Source organism: Engystomops pustulosus, chromosome 4, assembly GCF_040894005.1.
Source record: "Engystomops pustulosus chromosome 4, aEngPut4.maternal, whole genome shotgun sequence".
Lineage (NCBI taxonomy): Eukaryota > Metazoa > Chordata > Amphibia > Anura > Leptodactylidae > Engystomops > Engystomops pustulosus.
Window position 1 is genome coordinate 19,528,194 of NC_092414.1, and position 22,222 is coordinate 19,550,415.

The following is a 22,222-nucleotide window of genomic DNA, read 5'->3' on the forward strand; positions in this document are numbered from 1 at the left end:
TAGTCTATGGTTAGGGGCAGGGACGGTAATGCGCTGTCCCGTCCCATGTTGCAGCAAGCCACGCCCCCCTTCATGCCCAGTTGATCTGAAGGTGGCCTAAAGGGGGGAATTGCGCCACATTTACTTACCTGCTCCTTGGAATTCACAGAAAGTGCGTTGTCCGTGAATAATACACTCTGCCGCGATTCACTAAGATTGTGCGCCCGATATCCTGCATGTGTCGCTTCCCCGCTCAGGTCCACAGGAGTTCACCTTCTTCTTCCCGCTGCATGTAAGTGCATTGTCTTGCGCCAAAAAAAACGATTGTGTGCGACTCAGTATGTGTTCGATACAGGTTTTGCCAACACTTTTTATGACTGGTTTTTATGGCTTTTTATAACAGTAAAATAGACTCTTTAACAAAAACTTTGATCCTGCACCGAGAGTTCCTTTGTATAAGGGAGAAAGTCGTCCAAAGGCGTCCTCCCCGAATTGCCACTTCCTTCATTTCTGTACAGGCAGATTAGTGCCACTTATATGAGTAGATAAATCCTGCTGAAGCTGGAGGGGAACGGTATCTTTACACACCCATATCTTGGGCTTCATAGCATAACCCATAAACCTGCTTCTGGTGTCATTTTAAAGATGAAGATTGCAGTTCCATGTGGCGGCCATAGAGGCAGTTAAAGACTATAAGAATGTAAGCTGTCGATCAATATCCTTATTATGTCTTTAACTCAAATCAGAGGTTTAGAAGCACAAAGAATCAATCAAGCGAAGATTCTGATCTTTGAAATGACACCAGAAGCATTTTTCTAGGTAGTGTAAAGTTCACGATAGCAAAGATCTCTAAGGTGACACTTCCACTTTAAGCTCTTTACCCATTTTATGCAAGATTGGTTTTTGAATTTTTGAACTCTTTTTGCATATTATTTGGATGCAGTTGTTTATTATTTATTTATTTTTGGTAGTTAAGTGGGCGTGCATGTAATGAGACCTTAGAAACGCCTGCTTTGGTTCTAGTTCCTATGGATTAGCAACATACTGGGGGTCATTTACTAAGGGCCCGAATTGCGTTTTTCCGTCGGGTTTCCAGAATATTACCATTTTGCGCCGAATTGCCCCGTTTTTTTTTGGGCGCACGCGATCGGATTGTGGCGCATTGGCGCTGGCATGCATGCGACGGAAATCGGGGGCGTGGCCGTCGGAAAAACCACGGTATTTAAAAAAAAAAATAATAAAGTGTCGCTTGACACGCACTTACCTGCACCCAGCATAGGATAGTGAACTTCAGTGGACTCCAGCGGACTACACCTGGTGGACATCGTGCGCCCTACCTTAGTGAATCGCCGGAAGACCCGAATCCTCGACGGAGAACACGGCGCTGGATCGCGAATGGACCGGGTAAGTAAATGTGCCCCATTATGTAACTATGTTGTGGCCAACTGGATGTTTTTATTCTCTTTGTGGCCTCTTCAAACTCCGTCTTGGAAGATACTGCAACCTTTTCTAACAGCTGTGGAACTATAACTTCATGGCAGCATCACCCCAGCTTCATAGTACCTGAACCCCTTTCCCTCTTTTGTCTCATTTTGTTAGGAATTACACTTTCCAGGCAGACCCTAATCTATGGCAAATGGGAAGAGAAAAACAATATAAAGGTAGGAAATTTAAATTTTTTTTTTTTTTTTTTTTAATTCTATTTATAACTTCACCAAAATTTTAATTAGTAAAAGGAAAATTAGCTATTAGTTCTTATGTTGTTTTGTGTTTTATGAAGTAAATCTCCCCATCTCCAGCATTTCAGAGAGTTTTCCAAACTTCCACTTCAGTTGTGTTGGGGAGCGGGTTAGGCAGGGGCATGAACACCCCATCCCACCACATTTATTATAGTCTCAGCTGGAAAACCGCTGGAGACTATAGCCAAAATCTCCACCAGGTCAGAGCTGGTATAAAGGGGTCTGACCTGGTCGAGATTGCGCCCAAATCTACTAAGAGGCCGGAGATTGGCATTTAAAATGCAAGTCTTGAAAGGTTCCCCCCACTGCACCTTGGATAATAACCTGGGCCATGAAAATGGTTAATATCTGTTATGGTCATCCAACAGCATGTGAACTTTCTTAGCAACAACCTAGACTGTTTTGCATGGTCTAAAGTATACTCTGGTATTCACCCTTACAAGGGTATTCCCAAAAGACAAGTTTCTTAAATGTACTCAGGATAACAAAATAACAAATTCTCTAATTCACTGTGATTCACAAAAATACAGCATTCCAAACTGTCTCTATCAGTCCGAGTGAGCACAATTTTGGTTGCCCATAGACCCGACCCTGGAACAGCAGTGTCGGTAGACATCTTGCTCTTCTATGTGACGCCGCGCTGAGCTCCTCTCTGCCTCCTGCCCCCACCCTTGCATTCCAGGACGAGCTCACACAGACACTGACTTCCTGCCAGCTACAGCAGCACATCAACACATTCTGAGGAGAGTAAAGCTACAAGCTAAAGACAGTTAAGATCTTTAACCAGGGGAGGCGGAGGGAAGGAATATAGAAGATCTGTGTGTGTTATAGGTGAGTTAGCAGAGCTGAGAGTGTCATTGTGTGTTATGTATGATGCAAAAATAACACTCTATAGTTATAGTCATGGATCTCATCATCTCTCATCTCTGATCCGTCTCATCTCTGTGTCAGATACTAGTACAATGTTCAGAAGGTAAATGGAAGTGTATATAAACCTGTACCCTGATAATCTTAACACCTTGTCAGCACACAGAACTAGAGGAATAATGAAGTGTCTGCTTAGAGAGTCCTGGCCAATACTCTGGAATTTTGCGCTGACCATCACTGAATTCTAGGAGCTAAAACAGTAATAAAACTGAGAAAAATTGAAAATTAAGGGATTTTGATGATCTTTATTGCATAAACATCCCTTGCGGATTGAAATCTGAGAATTTTCTTTCATGGGAAAGCCCCTTTAAACCCAACAAGTAGGTATAGACTTTTCTACAGGTTGCAATCTTCAGAAAAGTCATGGATGGGAAGCGGAAGCACTGATGGCACTTGACCATGCTGCTGCTCCAAGTCTGTGGTCTCCATCGGGAGATCAGTCCGAATGTAACTGGTCAGAGGAGAAACCAGAAGAAGCCTAGGAGTAAGTATGAGGATTATGGAAGCAGGGACCAAGCAGAGAGTGTGGTTAGGACCAAGACCACGGTAAGGATCTAACGGGAAGTCAATAGTGATGCCAAAGTAATCAATAGATAGTAGACCTCCAGGCCGGCCATCATCTTCTGGGGCACGTTTCTTGACGCCATCTAGCAGAGCCTGTTGTTTCGACTACATTGAAGAACAAGAGCCGCTGCAGGAGTTGAGGCGGCGTTCGGTAACCTAGCAGCCAGACTATGCCATCGGCACAAACCACCTGGCCAGCACATGGCTCTGGAAGCGAGACGCGGATGAATAACAATATCCAACGATGCAAAACATTACATAAACCAGGTTGAGCAAAATACTGTACAAATCGGGGGCCAATCTGACCACTTTGAGAGCCAAAATTTTAATTCTTTTTAAGTTGCCAACTAATAAAACCAACATAGACTTTTATAGGAAATAATGCAATTTTCTAGGCACGTTGACTACCTGACTCGGGGGATTTGTCATGTCCTAGGATAAACTAATGTAATAATTCTGAAGATCTATATAATAAATATAGAAATGAGACAGTACAAATCCTCGCCATCTTTTTGAAAGTTGTCTCGAGCCAAGAGTTTGAAACGCTAATTCAATTTACCAGAAATTGTACTGAGCTAAATTGTCTCTTTTTGAAATTGTCAGCGAAAGCCAGGAATCTCCATTATAGCTCCCAGTGAAATAAAACACAAGTCGGATTGTGTTATATACCTTGTATTTCGGGCAGTACATTTCGATCTGCCATTTATTTCCATAGATGTTGGACAGGAAATATTAAGCCAGGTTCTGCGATGAATAACAGTCCAGCCCTGTCTGAACTTGCCCGTTGCCAATTTGGAGCCACAAAGGTGTCTAAATTAGCGGAGGAGCTGAAACATCGACACAGGAAAAGGCAACCGGCTTATTAAACAATATATCCTGTTTTTCGTGCCAGGAAATTGTGAAAAACCCCTATCACTCTTACTTTCTAGATGATAAAGTTTTAAAAGTCTTGTGTTATGGTCGCAAAAATTTCCAGGAGAGGTTTCCAAATTTTGACTAGTCGGGGCATTGTCTAAGCGACTGGTGTAAAGCTAAAGAGCCGTAAGCGGAATAGAGTGGACTAAATAATGTAGCGTCAAGAAGTCAAGTCATAACAATGGAGATCTCATATAAAGAGCAACGGATGGCGTCGACCCTTGGGAAATGTCATCTCGTAGAAGTCCATGGAAGTGAAAGTAGAACCTCGGTGAGTCAAGTAATACTTTTGGTGCCACTTGGCTCCAGGACCTTATTTCACCCCATGGTTTACGGAAAAGTCTTAAAGTTGAAATGGCTCATAAAGATTAAGATAAGACTTTTTTTGAGGTAGTTTGGTGATGCGGCAATCTGATGGAAGGGATGTGGGCGTATTGATGTGTCTACAGGTTGCAGCGTTCACGTTGAAAGGTTCTTCTGGTTAGAAAAGCTCCTTCATGGCCATAACGTTAACAAGTTTCTAGGAGAAGTTTCCAAAAAATTACCATATATGTACTTGAGTATAAGCCTAGTTTTTCAGCACAAAAAAATGTGCTGAAAACCCAAACTCGGCTTATACTCAAGTAAAAAAAAAATATAAAACCTCACTTATCCGTCTTCCCCCGCTGCTGGCTATATACTGGGGCAGGGGGCTGGCTATATACTGGGGCAGGGGGCTGGCTATATACTGGGGCAGGGGGCTGGCTATATACTGGGGCAGGGGGCTGGCTATATACTGGGGCAGGGGGCTGGCTATATACTGGGGCAGGGGGCTGGCTATATACTGGGGCAGGGGGCTGGCTATATACTGGGGCAGGGGGCTGGCTATATACTGGGGCAGGGGGCTGGCTATATACTGGGGTGTATGGGCTGGCAGGCTATATACTATGGGGCAGGGTCCGGCAGGCTATATACTATGGGGCAGGGTCCGGCAGGCTATATAATGGGGAGGCTGTGACCAATGCATTTCCCACCCTCGGCTTATACTCGAGTCAATAGGTTTTCCCAGTTTTTGTGGTAAAATTAGGGGCCTCGGCTTATACTTGGGTCGGCTTATACACGAGTATATACAGGTAACTAAATTGGGATATTATCTAAATGGCTAATGTAAAAGCTGTAGGGATGTAAGTTGAGGAACAGTCAGTATAAAGTTAGGAACCCCACACGGTGTCAACCGAAAGAAGTCATCAATTCACGGAACTGGTGTTTGAACCGTAGTGGTTAAGATTTAGATGCCACCTGGCTCTTGGACCACATAGTTTATGGACAAGTTTAAAACTAATTTTTGACAATGGTGGTTGTATCTCTCCATGGTTAATGTTAGATAGACATTTGGATCCTCTGCTACTCTGCTTCTGAAGATGCCTGGTCATGTTGCTGCTCTTCTTGGTCCAGTAATGACATCCTGATAGAAGGGACAGTCGTCGGCGCTGCCGGTTTGTGTTGGGACATGGACCACAAAATGCAGAGCGATGGAGAATTGGGTGGTGCCGAACACAGAATGATCATATAATACATACACTGGTTTGGCTATTACTCTGCACTATGCATACTATGCATGTTATTAGGTTTTCTGGCATACTTCTTATGTTAAAGAGGTGGTCTTACAAAGCAAGTTAGGCCCTATCCACAGGAAAGGGGCTTACTTGCTGATCGGTGGGGGCTTCAGTGCTGGGATTCAGTGCAGTGTCCGGCTGCTCCAGTCATCTTGAGGTGCAACAGGAGTACATCGAATCACCCGTCCCATCACTGAGACCCCCACAGGGCTGCTTTACAATGTAATCTAGAGGTAATGTTTTCCTCGGCACCTCCCCAACCGGCCTAGAGGGCGGAGAAGTTGCAATTGCCAGCTCTGTGTATGGAATTGCAATTAAATTGTGGTTTGTACGCCTATTTTCAGGCATACAAGCTGTGATAAATGTGGCCCAACGTCCATTCTAATAAATTTGGTCGAAAGTCGGGTTTCATAAATTTTTTTTAAAAAATTTATACTGTAGAAAACCTCCATTTTGCGTTTGTAAAATTAATGATTCGTAATTTTCGATTCTGATTAGACCCTAAACCATTGGCAAAATGGGGGCTAAAATTCCCCTGCCTTCAATGGGTGAAATGACCCAGAATCGACTTTTTTTTTTTTTTTACGTCCCGAAACAAAAATTTCATTTTCTGGTAGAATGAGGCTTTTTTTTTTTTTTTTGTGTCCTGGTTATTGAGTAAATCTTTATTGTTCTTATTGCTTGAAGCTGAAACAATTCGGATAATTCTCGGCTGTGACTTTGTAGTCATAGATACCTGATAAGAAATGTACTTTGAAATGTTGTTTGGCGACCGACGCCTTTTATAAATGCCAAAGACACAAAAGGAGCAATTTGAACTATTGGCAGCCGTGCATCACCGCGCGTCGTCACTGTCGAGAAACCAGGGTTTATGCAGGTGATGGCGTTCCAACTGGCAGCGCTGTGTGACCGCTAATGGGCTTATTCTTCAAGACAAGGCAAGAAAAGTTGACCTGTTGCACATCCCCCTCTGTACCCAATTACATTGTCTAAATTTCCAATTCCAGGCCACATCATTGAAGAGAAAAATGTCCATAAATTTTAATTTATTCCTTATTTTTTGGGGCACTTAATAAGCAAGACACCACCAATATCATAAATAGTACATGGTAGGAGTGGGCCCTTTTATCAAATTTGAGATGAGTAACTTCCAGTTCAACCATTGAGGGTTTCTTAGTATCTGCTACGCAGCGGCTTCCACAGGACGGATGAAGGTAGCCGAGCAATAGAGTGGCACTACGCCTGTTGTTCCGTCTAGATAATGGTCCCTGATCATGGTCAAAAGAGGTCTCTGGTGTGGGTGGGGGGGTTGAGAGTTTCATTGTTTGGAGATAACAATGGGGCAGATTTACTTACCCGGTCCTGTCTCAATGCTGCGGTGCGTTGTCCGACGTGGATTCGGGTCCGGCGCGATTCACTAAGATCATGCGTCCGAGTTCCTTCCTGTGTCGCTGTTGCGCTGATGTCCGCAAGAGTTCACCTTCTTCTTCCTGGTGCATGTGAGTGCTTAATCTTGCGACACAAAACCTTTTTTAAATTCCGCGGTTTGTCTGAATCTGACGGGTTGTCGGCCACGCCCCCCGATTTCTGTCGCGTGCAAGCCGGTGTGCCAAAATCCGATCGCGTGCTGCAAAATTTGTAAATATTCGGGAAACCCAACGAAAGTGCGGTGTTCAGACCCTTAGTAAATGAGCCCCAATGTGTTCAGTGGAGGTCCATCATTGATGAGGAGAACACCACATACCCCGCAGTTTAAGGGGTCCAGTTCTCACTAATAAGAGAGTGATTCTGCCGCTCCATTCATTTCTATGGGTGCTCCCAGAAATTAGTTAGCAAAGCTCTCAGCCATAGACGGTGAAGTAGTACCAGTGCTCCCGATGCATGCTCACCCTTCTGCTTTATCCAATTAGAGAGAAGGGGATCCTATTTTGTGAACTATGAGGGCCATGCTACGGATTACGGGGTTCCCAGCAGTTAGACACCCATGGACCAGATGATTTAATAACAATGAAATATGGGATAACCCCTTTTACCACTATCTTGTGGGTAGCAGGTAAGTTGTTTTCATGGTAAAACTACTTACCAAAATACTCAAATTACCAATTAACTTGGTGTACTTTTGATTTATTATATGTCCATTTAGGCCGCATGTTGCTTCAACTAATGGGGCACGCCTATGGAGAGGTCATTAGTACTTAGAGAGCCTCAGGGATGACTTCTCCGAGGCCTGTCCTGGTATACAAGATGAGGACTTCATAGCAGTCACATTTGCAGGAGGAACAGGCCAGAAGTTATGTGTGAATACCTCCCACCATACACGAGACATCAAAGATTTGCATCGCCCATTCAGCTGTCAATCAGATCTCCAATCCGCGAAATGTGAGATTTCAAAAGGGATTTCTGGTCACCGCTGATGAATTTTCGACATAGTGGATGATCTTGGGTGAGGGGAGAGAGAAAAGCCCTTTACAAAGAAAGCATGAAGCTTCTCAGAATGGCTCCTTTCTAGCTCTAGTTAACGAGATGTATTTCTTAGAGGAAACTATTGTTGCCCTTAAATGCCCCCTATGTGAGCCTTCAATTGATCCCCCTATTCCAAAGGTGGACTTTTACGGCAATTTCTCCTTTTGCAACAATTATTTTTTTGCTATAATAATGTTTGATGTACACAGCTCCCATGCAGACTAATGAGCATTAAGTTGATGCAGCTACCTGTATTTTTACACAAAGGGAGTCATTTACTAAGGGTCTGAATCGCGCATTTTTGTCGGGTTTCCCGAATTTTTCTGATTTCCGGCGAATTGCCGCGGGATTTTTGACGCACGCAATCGGATTGTGCCGCATCGGCGCCAGCTTTCACGCCACAGAAATCAGGGGGCCGCGGCCGTGGGAAAAAAAACCGCAGAATTAAAAAAAAACGAATTGTGTCGCAAAATCAATCACTCACATGCACCGGGAATAGGTTGGTGAACTCCGGCGGACCTCGGCGCAGCAGCAACACCTGGTGGACATCGGGCGCACAACCTTAGTGAATCGCCGGAAGACCTGAATCCTCGCAGGAGAACACGACGCTGGATCGCGACAGGACCAGGTAAGTAAATGACCCCCAATGTTTGTTGTTTCCCTCTATGATAATCAAAGAGGGGGGGGGGGAGGGGTTCTGTAATTTGCATACAAGTATTTGATCCTATTCAGGTGTATTTGATGTCCACCATGGTCAGGAATGTTGAGGTTTCCAGTGCTCAGACTCCCACTAGTCAGACTCTTGCTGTAGAGACCAGTGGGCAACCAGAAGTCTTGGGCAGTTGTTGTTACAACATCTATCCGTGTACACAGATAAAGGTTTTTTTTTTTTTTTTCCACCACCTTCGGCACATTCGGCAAAAAAGTGGCATAAAAGAAGGCTAAGGTCTCCGTCGGCACCATTGGCCTCGATGGATGCATGTCCTGCCGAGACCCTATAGAGGTTGTTAATGTGCACCATCAGTCTTAAAGCCTATAGAACCAGTGAAGCGTGTGCATAAAACTTGACGAGGCACATATTTCATCATAAATTATCCATTTACGCTCAAAATATAGTGCGTAAAATACGCTGGTCATGATACATACCACCGTTGACACCCCATGGCCACATATGCCAACAGAAAACCAAGGGTAGACTTTGGTCATCTTTCACAAGTTATTTAGCGTAAAAGATAAAACCTGGCAGGTTTCACTAAAAGGTAGTTTTGCTACCTGCCCAACCCCCCATTTCACTAGTGAGGTGGAATACAAAAGAAGAAACCATAGTATGTGGATGAGATCAGTGTCGGACTGAGGCTTCTTGGGCCACCCACCATACCTGGTCCCATTGGGAAGTAGACCATCCTAGCATGAAAATGTGGCTTCCAGTGTAATCTGGGATCCACTATTGTTCGGAGTCTCGGTTCATCGGGGGATCCTCTGGTAGGCCGGTTCCACAGTGTCGGAGATGGATAAATACATGGGCAAATGGTGAATTTTTGTACAGCGCAGCATGAATAGAATTCAAATTCCCATAGTAGGAATAAAAAATGTATAACTACGGCCGATGTAGGGAGATTGGGTGTCGGGTCAATGTGCCCTGAACTAATATATTACATGGCCTTGAAGTTTTGTTTGCGATAGCCCTGAAATCCACAGACTATCCCGAGATCATTGGCCGCATTCCTCAGCACTTAGGTGATGTCATAGCCATGTATTTATCTATCTTCCCGTCCGGGATATCCATCAGAAGATCGCGAAGCGGCTGCCAAATCCCTCTTGTTGAGATAATTTCTTTTATTTGCTCAAGTCGAGGGCCTTTTATAGAAACGGCGCGAATAAAAAAGCGAATGGAGTCAGCTTAGGTCAAGGTGTATTTATTGCCCAAACAGCATTCTTGTTCCCCTCCAAAAACACATTTCATGAATCCATCTCGAAACTAAGTCAATTAACATGTTAATAATAAAAAAAAAAAAAGTAACCACTTTTAACACTGAACAGACAAGACCTGTGCCATCATGTAATAGATCCGACTACAAAGCCATCAGTCTTCCCCCACCATAGGAAATCTCACGTACGTTCTAAAAAGTTCATTTATTTAATTTAACCCTACACGTTCTATCGTTCCCTGACCATGTCATTGTCACAACTTTTTTTTTTTTTGACTTCTTAAAATTTTTATAAAGTACATTGTGAGAGAACATAGACTTGATATGGCATCACACTCTATTAAAGCAACGAGGAAATGAGACGGTTGTGCAGAGTGATTGAGGTACTTGGTGAAAAATAAATTAAACAAAAACATCCACTTGCCAATGGGGGGAGTGTTTAGGGCCATTGAGGACGTGTTTTGAAATTAAGAGGAGACAAAAAATTGTGGCCAGCAGCATCACCTTCCTCACTAAGGTAATATTTATTATTAGGATTTAGCTTATAGCCGTAGAATACTGGTCACTGTGGAACTGGCCTTCGGAATGTCAAAAACTGTTGTGTTTATCATCAAAGTCCTTAAAGGGATTGCCACAGAATCGCCTAAGTGCTGGATAAGCGATGAGTGTTCCATCACAACAACAGAGATCTGATGTCCTGTGTATAAATAATTCAATGACCACCCGTGAGGTGGCTCTTCATTTAAAGGACTCCAACTTCAAGCCTATAAGCCACCTTTGCCCCTACTTTCCCTTAGGCTGCATTCACACGACCGCAAGGGGGACGTGTATATATATACACGATATAGACGGCAATGGGCGCGCAACGTGTGCGGCACCGTACCCCGTGAAAAAATAGGACATGTCCTATTTTTTCAGGGCATACGGCGCCGTGCGCCATGTATCCCTATGGAGAGGGGCGGGGGTGAGCAGCGCTCTCCCCCTCCTCCTCTCCCCGCGCGCTGCCGTGTGCTACGGTACGGCGGGCACCGGTCGTGTGAATCCGGCCTTAAAAGCTAAAAATATTTCTAAGATATATATATATATATATATATATATATATATATATATATATATATATATATATATATTAGATCAGATTGGTGCAAGGTTCAACACCCAGAACCGCCAAAGATCAGCTGTTCTCAGCAGCCAATAAACAAATAATGTAACAGGAAAAGAGAATAGCGGACCCAAAGTCCCAATTCGGTGTTCGGGTTCAATTGGCCAACCTGGATGTCTTGCCAGCTAAACAGCCAATCTGGCAAATCCACACCCCTATTTCCCAGCCATGACTATAGTTGGCCAACGGGAGTTCATTTTCTGCAATGCATTTTCTGAATTGGCTGTTATGCGTTCGGACGTCAGGTCCGCTAGTCTATAAACAGGAAGTAGGCAGTTTGACTTCCTGTCTTGTAGTCAGATCAGGTTACTGTAGTTTAGATTCAGATGCAGAGTCTGTTTCCTGTTCCATTCAATGGTTATCAAGTTCTGAAAAAAGATGATCTGTGCTGGGAGTGGGACTACTACCAATTTGATATAAAACATCTATCCTAGATCATTAACATTTTAAACCTCTTGGCAATTCTGGGACAACCCCTTTTGAAGAAGTTGGCCAAAAAGAATACTAGGTCTACTTGAATTCCCGGGGGTTTGTCTATGATTTTGCAACAAAGTGGGTATTCCCAGGTCCCGACCCTTATACAGAATGTAGCTTCTAGTTTTTATCACAATTTTTGTGTGACAGGATGTGCGTTTATTATTTTTCTCTACGCAGTAATTTAGGTTTTTTCGAAAAGTTCATAGGGAAAGAAAGACGTAACTTCCATGCAAGAAAAATCGGTCTTTCGTTTCGTTATGTCCCCAATGTTACAGAGCGAATGTAATGTGACCGTCAAGTTGCCCCCACCATGATCTGATCGTAATGTCAACATTTACCCCCCCCCCCCATTAAAAAAAAAACTCCACAGACTGGGATAACATAAGGTTCTTGGCAAATGACACGTGTCTTTAATGTGCTTTGGACAGTGGGTGCCATTACATTTGTACAAATCAATATTAACAAAAAAAAACATCAACTTTGGAAACAAGACAGAAGGGAAATCGTGCACAAACATTCCCCCGTTCCTGCCCCGTAAATACACCTAAAATGGGCGTCGGCAGCTTTTTTTTTTTTTTTTTTACATTTCCAAAATATTTGGAATTTGGCATCTAGCCGCCATTGAGTTACCAATAAATAGCGTGATGTCATATGAAGATCTTTAACACCCCCCCCCCCCCCCGACTGCTATCGTTTTTGTAGAGTAAGCTTTGGGATTTCTATTGTCTTTTAGATTACTCCAGTTACAAATCAAAGTTGTCATGAAGAAAAAAAAAAAAAAAAAAAAAAACATTGGTCATATTAGTTTTTTTTTTATACCATATGACGCCTGCTGGAATTTTATTATTTTTTTTATTATTTTTTAATTTTTTTTATTTTTTCCCATTTCAAGCAGCATTACAGAATAGCAGTCTTATAAAATCAGCCCTCGGACAGCACGTTTCAGGAGGTCAGGCTTTGGCAAACTTTTTAAGGTGTACCCGTCGTAATACCGGCAGTGGGGAGGCGGCCATCTTAACTGCAGCACTAATGGAACCAAATTTATAGCGATTCCTTTATAACCGCTGCAATTTGTGGCCCGTTTACCGCCACTGTGTGTATATACAACAGATAACGTTTTCATGAAATACTTAAAAAAAAAAAAAAAAACACAAAAAAAAAAAATTCTAATTTTTTTTTTTCTAAATTTTTAAATTAAAACATGTTTTCAGCATTTACACAATTACCACAAAAGTCTAGTACATTTTATAATGTCCTAAATTAGGCTATGGCCACCCGAAGTTCACCACAGCTATGGAGGCCGATCCATAAATCTCTCTGAGACGTGTAGTTCGCCAACAGCTGATTTAAACTCAAGTTCGTTACTTGTCTCCTAAAATACAGGACTTCCTGCTACCTAATGGTGAATAGGCCACAGACAAAAACAACAAAAAATTAATAGACCTCGTTTCTATCGATTTAGATCCAATAGACAAGGTTATTGTGCTGGTGTCATTAAAATAACAAATTCAAATACCTTATATTGTCACTTTCATGCTAATTAGCATAAATTTAAAGAGGACACACATTTTGCATCACTTTCGGTAAACACCCTTTAAATCCCAGATCATGGTGTATCGGTACTTGCCCTACAAGACTTCTCCAACTGAAATTTGTGATCCATGTCTGGTTACAATAGACCAAACGGGAAAGGTCATGTACAACCGAAGTCGTTTGCCGCCCCTCGGAGGGCGAGACAATACACGCGTCTCTTAACTTCCGTACTACCCTCCCTCTAGAGTTCACGTGGCAAGATTGGATCTGGTTTGTCTAGCAGCTGTTTTAATAGCTACATACACGAGTACATAACTAAACTTCTTCCAATCCAGAAATGCACAAGACGCAACGTAACTGTCCATTTTTACAAAACAAAACAAAAAAATTTCAAAATTTGAAAATCGATCAGTTTTAACTGACGCTATTGCTCACCAAAGCGGTTTGTGAAATGCCATACATATCCATAAGAGCGTGAGATCAGAGTATCTTCATGCCTTTTAATATACACGGTATGCCTTTCCCTTAACTCCCAAAACTAAAAATATTTTTTTTTAAAAAAGGTGATTTTTCTTTTTTTCTTACTAAATACCATAATGACGATTTTTTTTTTTTTTTTTTAACTGAAAGTTGAACCTTAAAAAAATGGTAGTATAATAAAAATAACAAAAATAATGAAAATAATAATTCTGGTAAGCATGTGCTGCTCCTCAATCCATTTACTCTCGCTCTTCCCATGATCTAAAACCCCGAGATTTTGGCTGTATTCCGAGTTTCGTGGGATTCCAGACTACTTTAAGGGGCACCCCACCTATCTAAGTACCTTTTTAACTTTAATGTCACATTAATCCAAAATCGGGACACGCCCTACTATGTTTACCACATGCATAAGACAGATGGTGAACATGCTACAGTGACCTGGTTGACATCATCTGGCCCAGCCTTCAAAATGGCCGCCTTAAATGCAGCAGAAGAATTACGTGGCTCATTCCAATTGATCGTAGCCTCAACAATGGGGGACACCTATCAAGACAGTCTTTAAATTCACTGCTCAGGCGCCTTCTTTATGGTGAATGGCTCCGATAGCCATGTGACTTTTTTATCTACACCCAACTCGTAGCCGGCGTAGGTATCAGTCAACAAGTGGTGGTTGGGTCTTAAAGCCCCATATGGAAGCATCCAGACCCATTAATACAATTTTTTAATTTAAAGGGGCACTTTGGTAAACGCCGTTTTGCCAGAATGAAGGCCCCCCCACTATGGTCACTGCAAGATGTTTGTCCATCATGACCAGTCAACACGGCCATTTTTATTTTCCATCTAAAAAAAAGATGCAATTCCACCGTCCCCTTCTAACCTGACAAAACCTTAAAGGGAATGAGTAGCAAGACGTCAAGCGCAAACACAGATCCCTGCTGAATTTGCACCATTGCACTAGGCTCCCAGAGGAAAAACTGTAAAGTGTGAGGTATTGTGAGAGCAGGAACCATTTTGTATCCAGTAAACCTGAGGTAAGTCTACCATCTTTAAAAGGGTGTGATCAGAAAAAAAACAAAAAAAACAACCCACCGACACGGCTATTAGAAGAAAAAACAAAAACCTGTACAAGGGCATTTCCAGTAATCCAAAACAAAAAAATCCTCAAACGTCCAACTTAACCATCTACTTTACTTCAGGATTGGAAAAAAAAATTTTAAGCAGTAAAATAATATATTATAAAAATGTTTATAAAATAGCAGCACACTCAGTGAAACAATACAGCTAAGTACTGTTAATGTGAATAAGAATGAAACAAATCAGAGCTCCTTAGCAGCGCAAAAAAAAAAATAATAAAAAAAATTATATATATTCACTTAGTCCTCACCTCGCCACATAACCCCATTTAATTGTCTTGTACTTTTTAATTGGAAAAAAAAAAATTAAAGATAAAACTTGCAAACATTTTTAAGCAACAGCTCAACAAACGTGTCAAATAACTGTGCGGAGAAAAAAATAAAGTTGCAACAGCATTAAAAAAAAAACAAAAAAAAAAAACTAACAAATTGCTGGAGAAAATAAATTCAAGTACAACGGTGTAACAAGATAACTAGTTGTCTACCGTTTCTCGCGCAAAAAAAAAATAATTTGAGTCTTAACGTGGATCGATAATGATCGATCGATGATCGAATGATCGATAAAGACAACCGAAGGGGCGGGGCATCCTTCAGGATCTTTTTTTTTTTTTTTTTGTGTATGTATTCGGAATGTCGTTCAAGGAATGTCATCCAAGGCAGGTGTCAAAAAAAAAAAATCCAGCAACACCGTAACATAAAAATCGGCAGTGGTGTGCGCAGAGGCGGGACAAAGGATGCCACGTGGTCAGCAAAGTTTTCGTAAACCATCCCATCTTATCCCTTAGGAACAAATTACAAAGTGCTTTTATGAATGGAATGGTTTACAATAATGCTAATGGCGGACCAACCATATAAACCACTAGTGAAGACAAAAATTTTTTTTATGGGAACAGGGCATATTATATATATATATATTTTTTTTTTAACCCCACTTTTTTTAAGCTACACTTAACATGTAGCTAAATGTCCGGCCATTAACGAGCAGCCAAAACAACATAAAAAATTAAAATATTTCAAAATGGTCGGACTAGCTTTGTACGGTTATGAAAATTTTTGGGATGCGTTTAAAACAATTTCAAAAAATGTATTTAATTACATTTTTTTTTTCTATGCTAACATCTAATATTTTTCCCCTAAACTTTTTGGAATGGGAATTTTTTTTTATAAAAGATAAGGAGGTGTGAAGGAGTACCTTTCTTTGTTTTTATTTAAAAAAAAAAAAAAATTTGTTTAGCTCACTGGGACTTTTCAAAAAATTAAAAAAAAAAAAATCTAAAATTCTAAATCTAAAATACATTCTTGTGTAGTTTACATGTCCACAGCTGGCTAAGCGAGCCTCCTTCTAATCCCAGACATGCTTATAATAAAAACACTTGTTTAGGAACGAAAAAAAAACTATAAAGTAACAAACAAAAAATCATTTAAGAAAAAAAAAAACAAACACCTGCCTAAGGCTTGCAAAAAATAAAGCATCTTTTTTTCTTTTTCGGTAGCAGCTACCATAGACAGCAAAAGTAAACAGAACTAAATAGGAGATTCAGAAAGCACCTCTCTTTTAGATTTAAAACAAAAAATAAAATAAAAAAAAGTTACATCCGATCCCAAATCATTCAAAAATAAGCTTCAGTCTAATTTAGGGATCGCACCTCCCGTTGCCCTCTAGAATCCATTAGTCTTTTGCTTTGCAATCTAGATATATTTGAAAACCACATACATGGCGCCCACTCCTCTCTGACATCTAGCGAGAGGTGTAAGCGACTACAAATAGAAATAAAAAATAAAAATTACCTACGTTTTCATCCCACAGATGCAGGCTTACACTTTACTCTAGCTACGGTTTTATGCTTACATAAGCACTTAAATTTAACAATATATAATAATAATAAGAACAGCAATTATCAAATATATTGTGGGATTCCCTTCTAAAAGGACATCACAGGCACCGAAAAAAACAAAATACTTTTTTTTTCTTTTTTTTTGTATTTAAAATAGTTTTTAAATATTTTGTTTTTGTTTTTTTTTATCTAAGTGGGAGAGCAGATATAAACAGGTTTTGTTCTAGAAAATACAGAACAAGGGTGAGAGACTCTTTCGCCGTAAGAACTCCTCACAAGTTGATGTCCCGCACGTCTGTAGGGGTGCTGGCCTGGTCCAGTTCGTCCACAGACTTGACGGCGTTCCTTTGTTGGGTCGGCGGTCTGTTTTGTCTAAGGCTGCTGACTAGAACGGACTCGATCTGTTCTTGACAAGCTTTAAGGCAATCCTGGGGAAAAAAAAAAAGAATTTATGTAATTAGTATTTTATAAATCAGATAATTTTATATTTAATATACATTTGACTATGGGCTAGAATTTTTTTGATTACACTTCTTGGATATACTCTAGGAACCGCACCGATCATCGAATATGTTTCCTTCAATGCTAGGTGTTGGGGGGGAGGGAAGAAAAACTAGTACAGGCAGTTATGTAAAAGGTTCCATAGGATTGTTCTTAAGTTGAATTTGTATGCAAGTTGAAACTGTAAACTTCATAATTGTAGATTCAGACAAAAAAAATTTTTTTTGCCCCATTGACAAAAATTTGGTCAAAATTTTTTGCTGTATTTTGACCAAGGATTATCAATAAAGCTTCATTACAGACACCTTACAGCTGATCACTGCAGTCTGGGACTATAGTAAAACATCCAGAGAGGTCACAGGGGGCAGAGGGTCTGTCTTTAACTAGGGGTCGTTTGTAAGTCGGGTGTCCTTAAAGGGAACCTACCACCACGAATCTACCTATAAAAGGTTGGTGGTAGGTGGATCAATAGGACGCGAGAATAGCCCTTTTAGCCCCAGTAGCCTCCTACTCACAATCTTCAGTGCGCCTGTGTGATCACTGCGCCGAAGCTGCACAGTGGGCTGGCCTGCTGTTCTGTGCATGCGCAGACGGCAGGTTCGTCAGACAAGGGCGCGCAGCTACGAGGAGCTGCGCACCGAAGATTGTGAGTAGGAGGAGTAAAGAGGCTACTGGGGCCTCCAAGCACCAGTAGCCGCATAACAAAATTTACATATAGAGATAATAAAAGTTAGAGAAACAGTGCGGGATGTGAGGATTAGCCCTTACAAGGGCTAATCCTCACGTCCTATTGATCCACCTACCACCCGATCTACCTTTTATAGGTAGATTCGTGGTGGTAGGTTCCCTTTAAGAAAGGGACCGCCTGTAGTTGTATTCAACATGCCCAATCCTTTTGGTTCCCCATAGAGATAAGCCAACGCCAGAGGTATATGGCAATGAACGTACATCAGTAATGGAAAGTGGGTTTGAGGGAAAGTTCTCCAATGGGTATGGCAACAATAAATGGTGGTTTCAAAAACATCTATATTATGACCTCTTCAATCAAACACAGACCATCACAGAACCATATAGGGTTCTAATTTTGGTTGACCCCCCAACCATAAAAAGATGGCAAAAAGTACTAGAGGGAGTTACAGACCAAATGTCTGGGACATGTTGAACAACATTGGCCAGTGTGAATCGGGAAAAAATTGAGAATCGATTCAGTGCCAGAAAATCGGCATATTCGTAGAGAATTTACAAATTGATTCACTCTTCTCTAGTCGATGGCGTTTGGATGAACAGCGATCACTCGTGAGCCCCTCATGCACAAGAAGAACAGCCTTTGTGAAAGCGTATGTTTAACAGCACCCAAGTCTTCTGGTAGAAGATCATCTCCCAACTACACGAGGATCGGGCAGCTGAAATCCAACTTGCACAATCCACATTTTGGGAAGATTGGGAACACCCCGATGCACATTAGATGAGTGGCCAAATCTGCATAAATTGGATTCTAATGTGTTCCGATTCTGATCGAGGAATTCCGAGACAAACAGGAAACGACGTAGAGTGTGTCACAATTGAACTCTATAGAGGTCAACTCTGCACCTAAATTGGGCACCATATTTCCATAGCCGTGCCATATGAAGTGTAGCCACCATCCGGGAAACCTCTAGAAGTCTACGGCCGCCGTTGTGTGTTCGCTAACATTGCCGGCGACAAACTGAATTTGAGGTACTTAAATCCATCTGCACTCCAACCTCCTAAAGCAAATAATCAGTTCATTTAAGATACATTTAGACAATTTAGGAAAAGGAAGCCGAACAATGGCGGATAATCCCTCCAGCGGCCAGTTATCGCGGATCCATAGAATAGGGAGGATTAGGTATTGTGCGCCTGACAAAATACTTGATATTCTATTGAGACTTGGTATAATCAGTCTCTTCCTGCAGAATCCTCTCGTCTTTCCTAAGGAGAAGTCGGTCACACTATACGCCCCCCCCCCCCCCAAATTATATTTCATTATGTGCCTCGTGAACCTCATTATGTAAAAAACAAAAACTACATCACTTTGCCAATCCTCCGTTTTTTTACCCCATAAGATTTTTGACAATAAGAATCAATTGTTTTCCACTCCTAGACAGTCATAAAATCTCCCTCCACCCTTGGGGTTGGGGGATAAGAGTAAGGGGGGGGGGGAGATGAGAGGGGTAATACCTACTTTTTGTAACCCATTGGGTTCCAACAGTGCCCTAGAGGCATTGCACAGCAATCGATGCCTTAAGGATAGGGATGGAGCTGAAAGAGTTAAGCATCTGACATGTTTTGCATCAACTTTCATGGTACAAGATAAATGAGATTCCAGAGATTCTTCAGCATTATTTGCAACTAGAATGGATCTTGTGAACTAGCGTGGGAACGGTGCTGTGTGCACAGCTCCCCAGACTGCTAGTTTAACAACGATTAGGGCATGGAAAACACTGAAAACCTGCTGGTTTTCTCCTGTGTGTCTCCTAAATGTAGAAGAAACACGAAAATGAAAAATGAAATATTTTAATTAAAAAAAAAAAAAAAATAGTTGGCTGACTAAATGGCAGATAATAAAGAAAATTAAATATTTTAATTTAATTTTGAGAATTTCTAATATTACTTTACAGTTTATATTGAATTTTGTTCAAGCGTGTGTGTGTGTGTGTGTGTGTGTGTGTGTGTGTGTGTGTGTGTGTGTGTGTGTGTGTGTGTGTGTGTGTGTGTGTGTGTGTACGCGCAACAGTAGAAGGGGATGCCCCATACATTGGTGTGCACGCAACGGTAGAAGGGGTTGCCACGCACATCTGTGCACGTGCAACGGTAGAAGGGGATGCCACGTGCACATTGGTGCACTCGCAACAGTAGGAGTTGCCACACACATCAATGCACGCACATCGTTATGGGGTTGCCGCACACATAGGTGCGCACGCAACGGTAGAAGGGGTTGCCACACAAATAGGTGCGCACGCAACGGTAGAAGGGGTTGCCGCACACATAGGTGCGCGTGCAACGGTAGAAGGGTTTGCCGCACACATAGGTGCGCGCGCAACAGTAGAAAGGCTTGCCACACACATTGGTGCGCGCGCAACAGTAGAAAGGGTTGCCACACACATTGGTGCACACGCAACAGTAGAAGGGGTTGCCGCACACATTGGTGCGCGCGCAACAGTAGAAGGGGTTGCCGCACACATCTGTGTATGTGCAACAGTAGAAGGGGTTGCCGCACACATTGGTGTATGTGCAACAGTAGAAGGGGTTGCCGCACACATTGGTGTGCGCGCAACAGTAGAAAGGGTTGCCGCACACATTGGTGCGCACGTAACAGTAGAAAGGGTTGCCGCACACATTGGTCCGCGCGCAACAGTAGAAAGGGTTGCCGCACACATTGGTGCACACGTAACAGTAGAAAGGGTTGCCGCACACATTGGTCCGCGCGCAACAGTAGAAGGGGATGACGCACACATCGGCACTAGACAGAATCATGGTGGTGAAGATGGAACCAGCCGAAATGTGAGGAAGAGGCAATTAACATCCCAAGTATGTGATTTCGGGCTGTGACGTCATGGCTAGAGGCAGTTAAGTCACCCGTTATGGCTAGTTATTTCTTATATGCCTATCAGGATCTACTTTATAACCACTTTCCTAGCTCTACCACATAAATGTCGGTCCATGGATCCCTTTGACACCATCATTGAAAAACTCAATAAATGCCCTTCAAGAAGATGGGGGAAGATGGGGGATGGTCTATCTGTGAAAAGAAGCAATGACCATACCGGTTTTCATCCAAATTTTCCAAAAATATAATAAAAATTGAAAGGATTTGCAATATTAAGCCCCAACATGACTGATAAGAGTCATACGCTTTCTGCTGTATAGCCTGAGACACTGATTCAAGCAGGATTCAGGAGTTAGGACGCCCACCATTGTGATACTGATGATCTACATTGTGATGATACACAACAACAATCTGCTGTAATTCCAATTAAAAATAAAAACACACAGAATGTGACAAATCTATTCCGTGGTAAGAAAATGCTCAATTTCCATGAGGAATTTTTCCTTTTTGGGAGCACAGGGAACAGTCACCATGAGCTGTATTGGAATTTTTAATTGCCAATGTACACAGTTATTATCCAGAGTCGGGTATACACTGTACCAGTGCCTCAGCCCTACCACACACACGTTAATCATACAGCTTAGCCTTGCCCACCAGCTGACTCGCAGCACATACAGAACGGGTTGCTCATGCCATAAATGCCATTCTTCATTGACTTATTTCCTTGTGAAATGCCAGTGGTTTATTTGACGCGTTTTATGTGGTTGCGGTATGATCCTCGCTTTTAAGCCAAAACACAAGATTGTAGAACGTTCACACACGCTGGATACAGTAAGCAGTAAGTTCTATAGCCAAGGACTGGATTAGAGATCTCTTAAAGGGGAGGTCTAGTTTATTTTTCTTTTGGAGGACTGAGTCCTTCCACACATTACATTGACAGCCAGTTGCAATTCTCGAGCTCTCCTTTAGGGGAGCTGTTGGAGAACTGAAAACTTATTGCCAACCTCACGACTAGGGTTAATCTACAGTGGAATCTCCCGTGATATTCTGATTTGGGGAGAATTGTTTGATTTAAGGGATAGTAAATATTGGACAGCTCTGCTCTACTCCCTTAACAGGCACCTTTAAGTGTCAGGCAAGGCACTCACTGACCCCCTTCAATCAGCTGTTTGGTGGGTGGGCCAGAAATCACAACGATATCCTATACTCAACACTCTCTTCTTTTTAGAACTTTTTCACCAACTCTTTGACCCACTTATTCGTGGGTTGCTAGAGATTTTTTTTCTCACTGGCGGTAGTTTTGGCCCCCATATGCTAATTCAGCTAACTGGGCAGTCGAAAGATGGGACTGACATCCTGTGACCGCCCACCTGTCAGTAGAGAGCCTAATTAGAATATTGGATACTGAAATTGACAGCACGGA

General features: G+C 42.0%; 1 protein-coding gene and 1 long non-coding RNA gene across 2 annotated transcripts in view; one reads left to right on the forward strand and one right to left on the reverse strand.

Annotated features, from left to right (window-relative positions):
- Positions 1-22,222, forward strand: part of LOC140126219 (uncharacterized) — a 173,943-nt gene that overhangs the window by 16,208 nt on the left and 135,513 nt on the right. The window contains exon 2 of the long non-coding RNA XR_011854785.1: positions 1,579-1,640. This is a non-coding gene — a long non-coding RNA (uncharacterized lncRNA). The remainder of the gene's footprint in view (positions 1-1,578; positions 1,641-22,222) is intronic.
- CCND2 (cyclin D2) overlaps positions 10,083-22,222 on the reverse strand; it is a 41,730-nt gene continuing 29,590 nt past the window's right edge. The window contains exon 5 of the mRNA XM_072145419.1: positions 10,083-17,158. Within this exon, the coding sequence (XP_072001520.1) occupies positions 17,003-17,158 (156 nt within the window). The 3' untranslated portion in view covers positions 10,083-17,002. The remainder of the gene's footprint in view (positions 17,159-22,222) is intronic.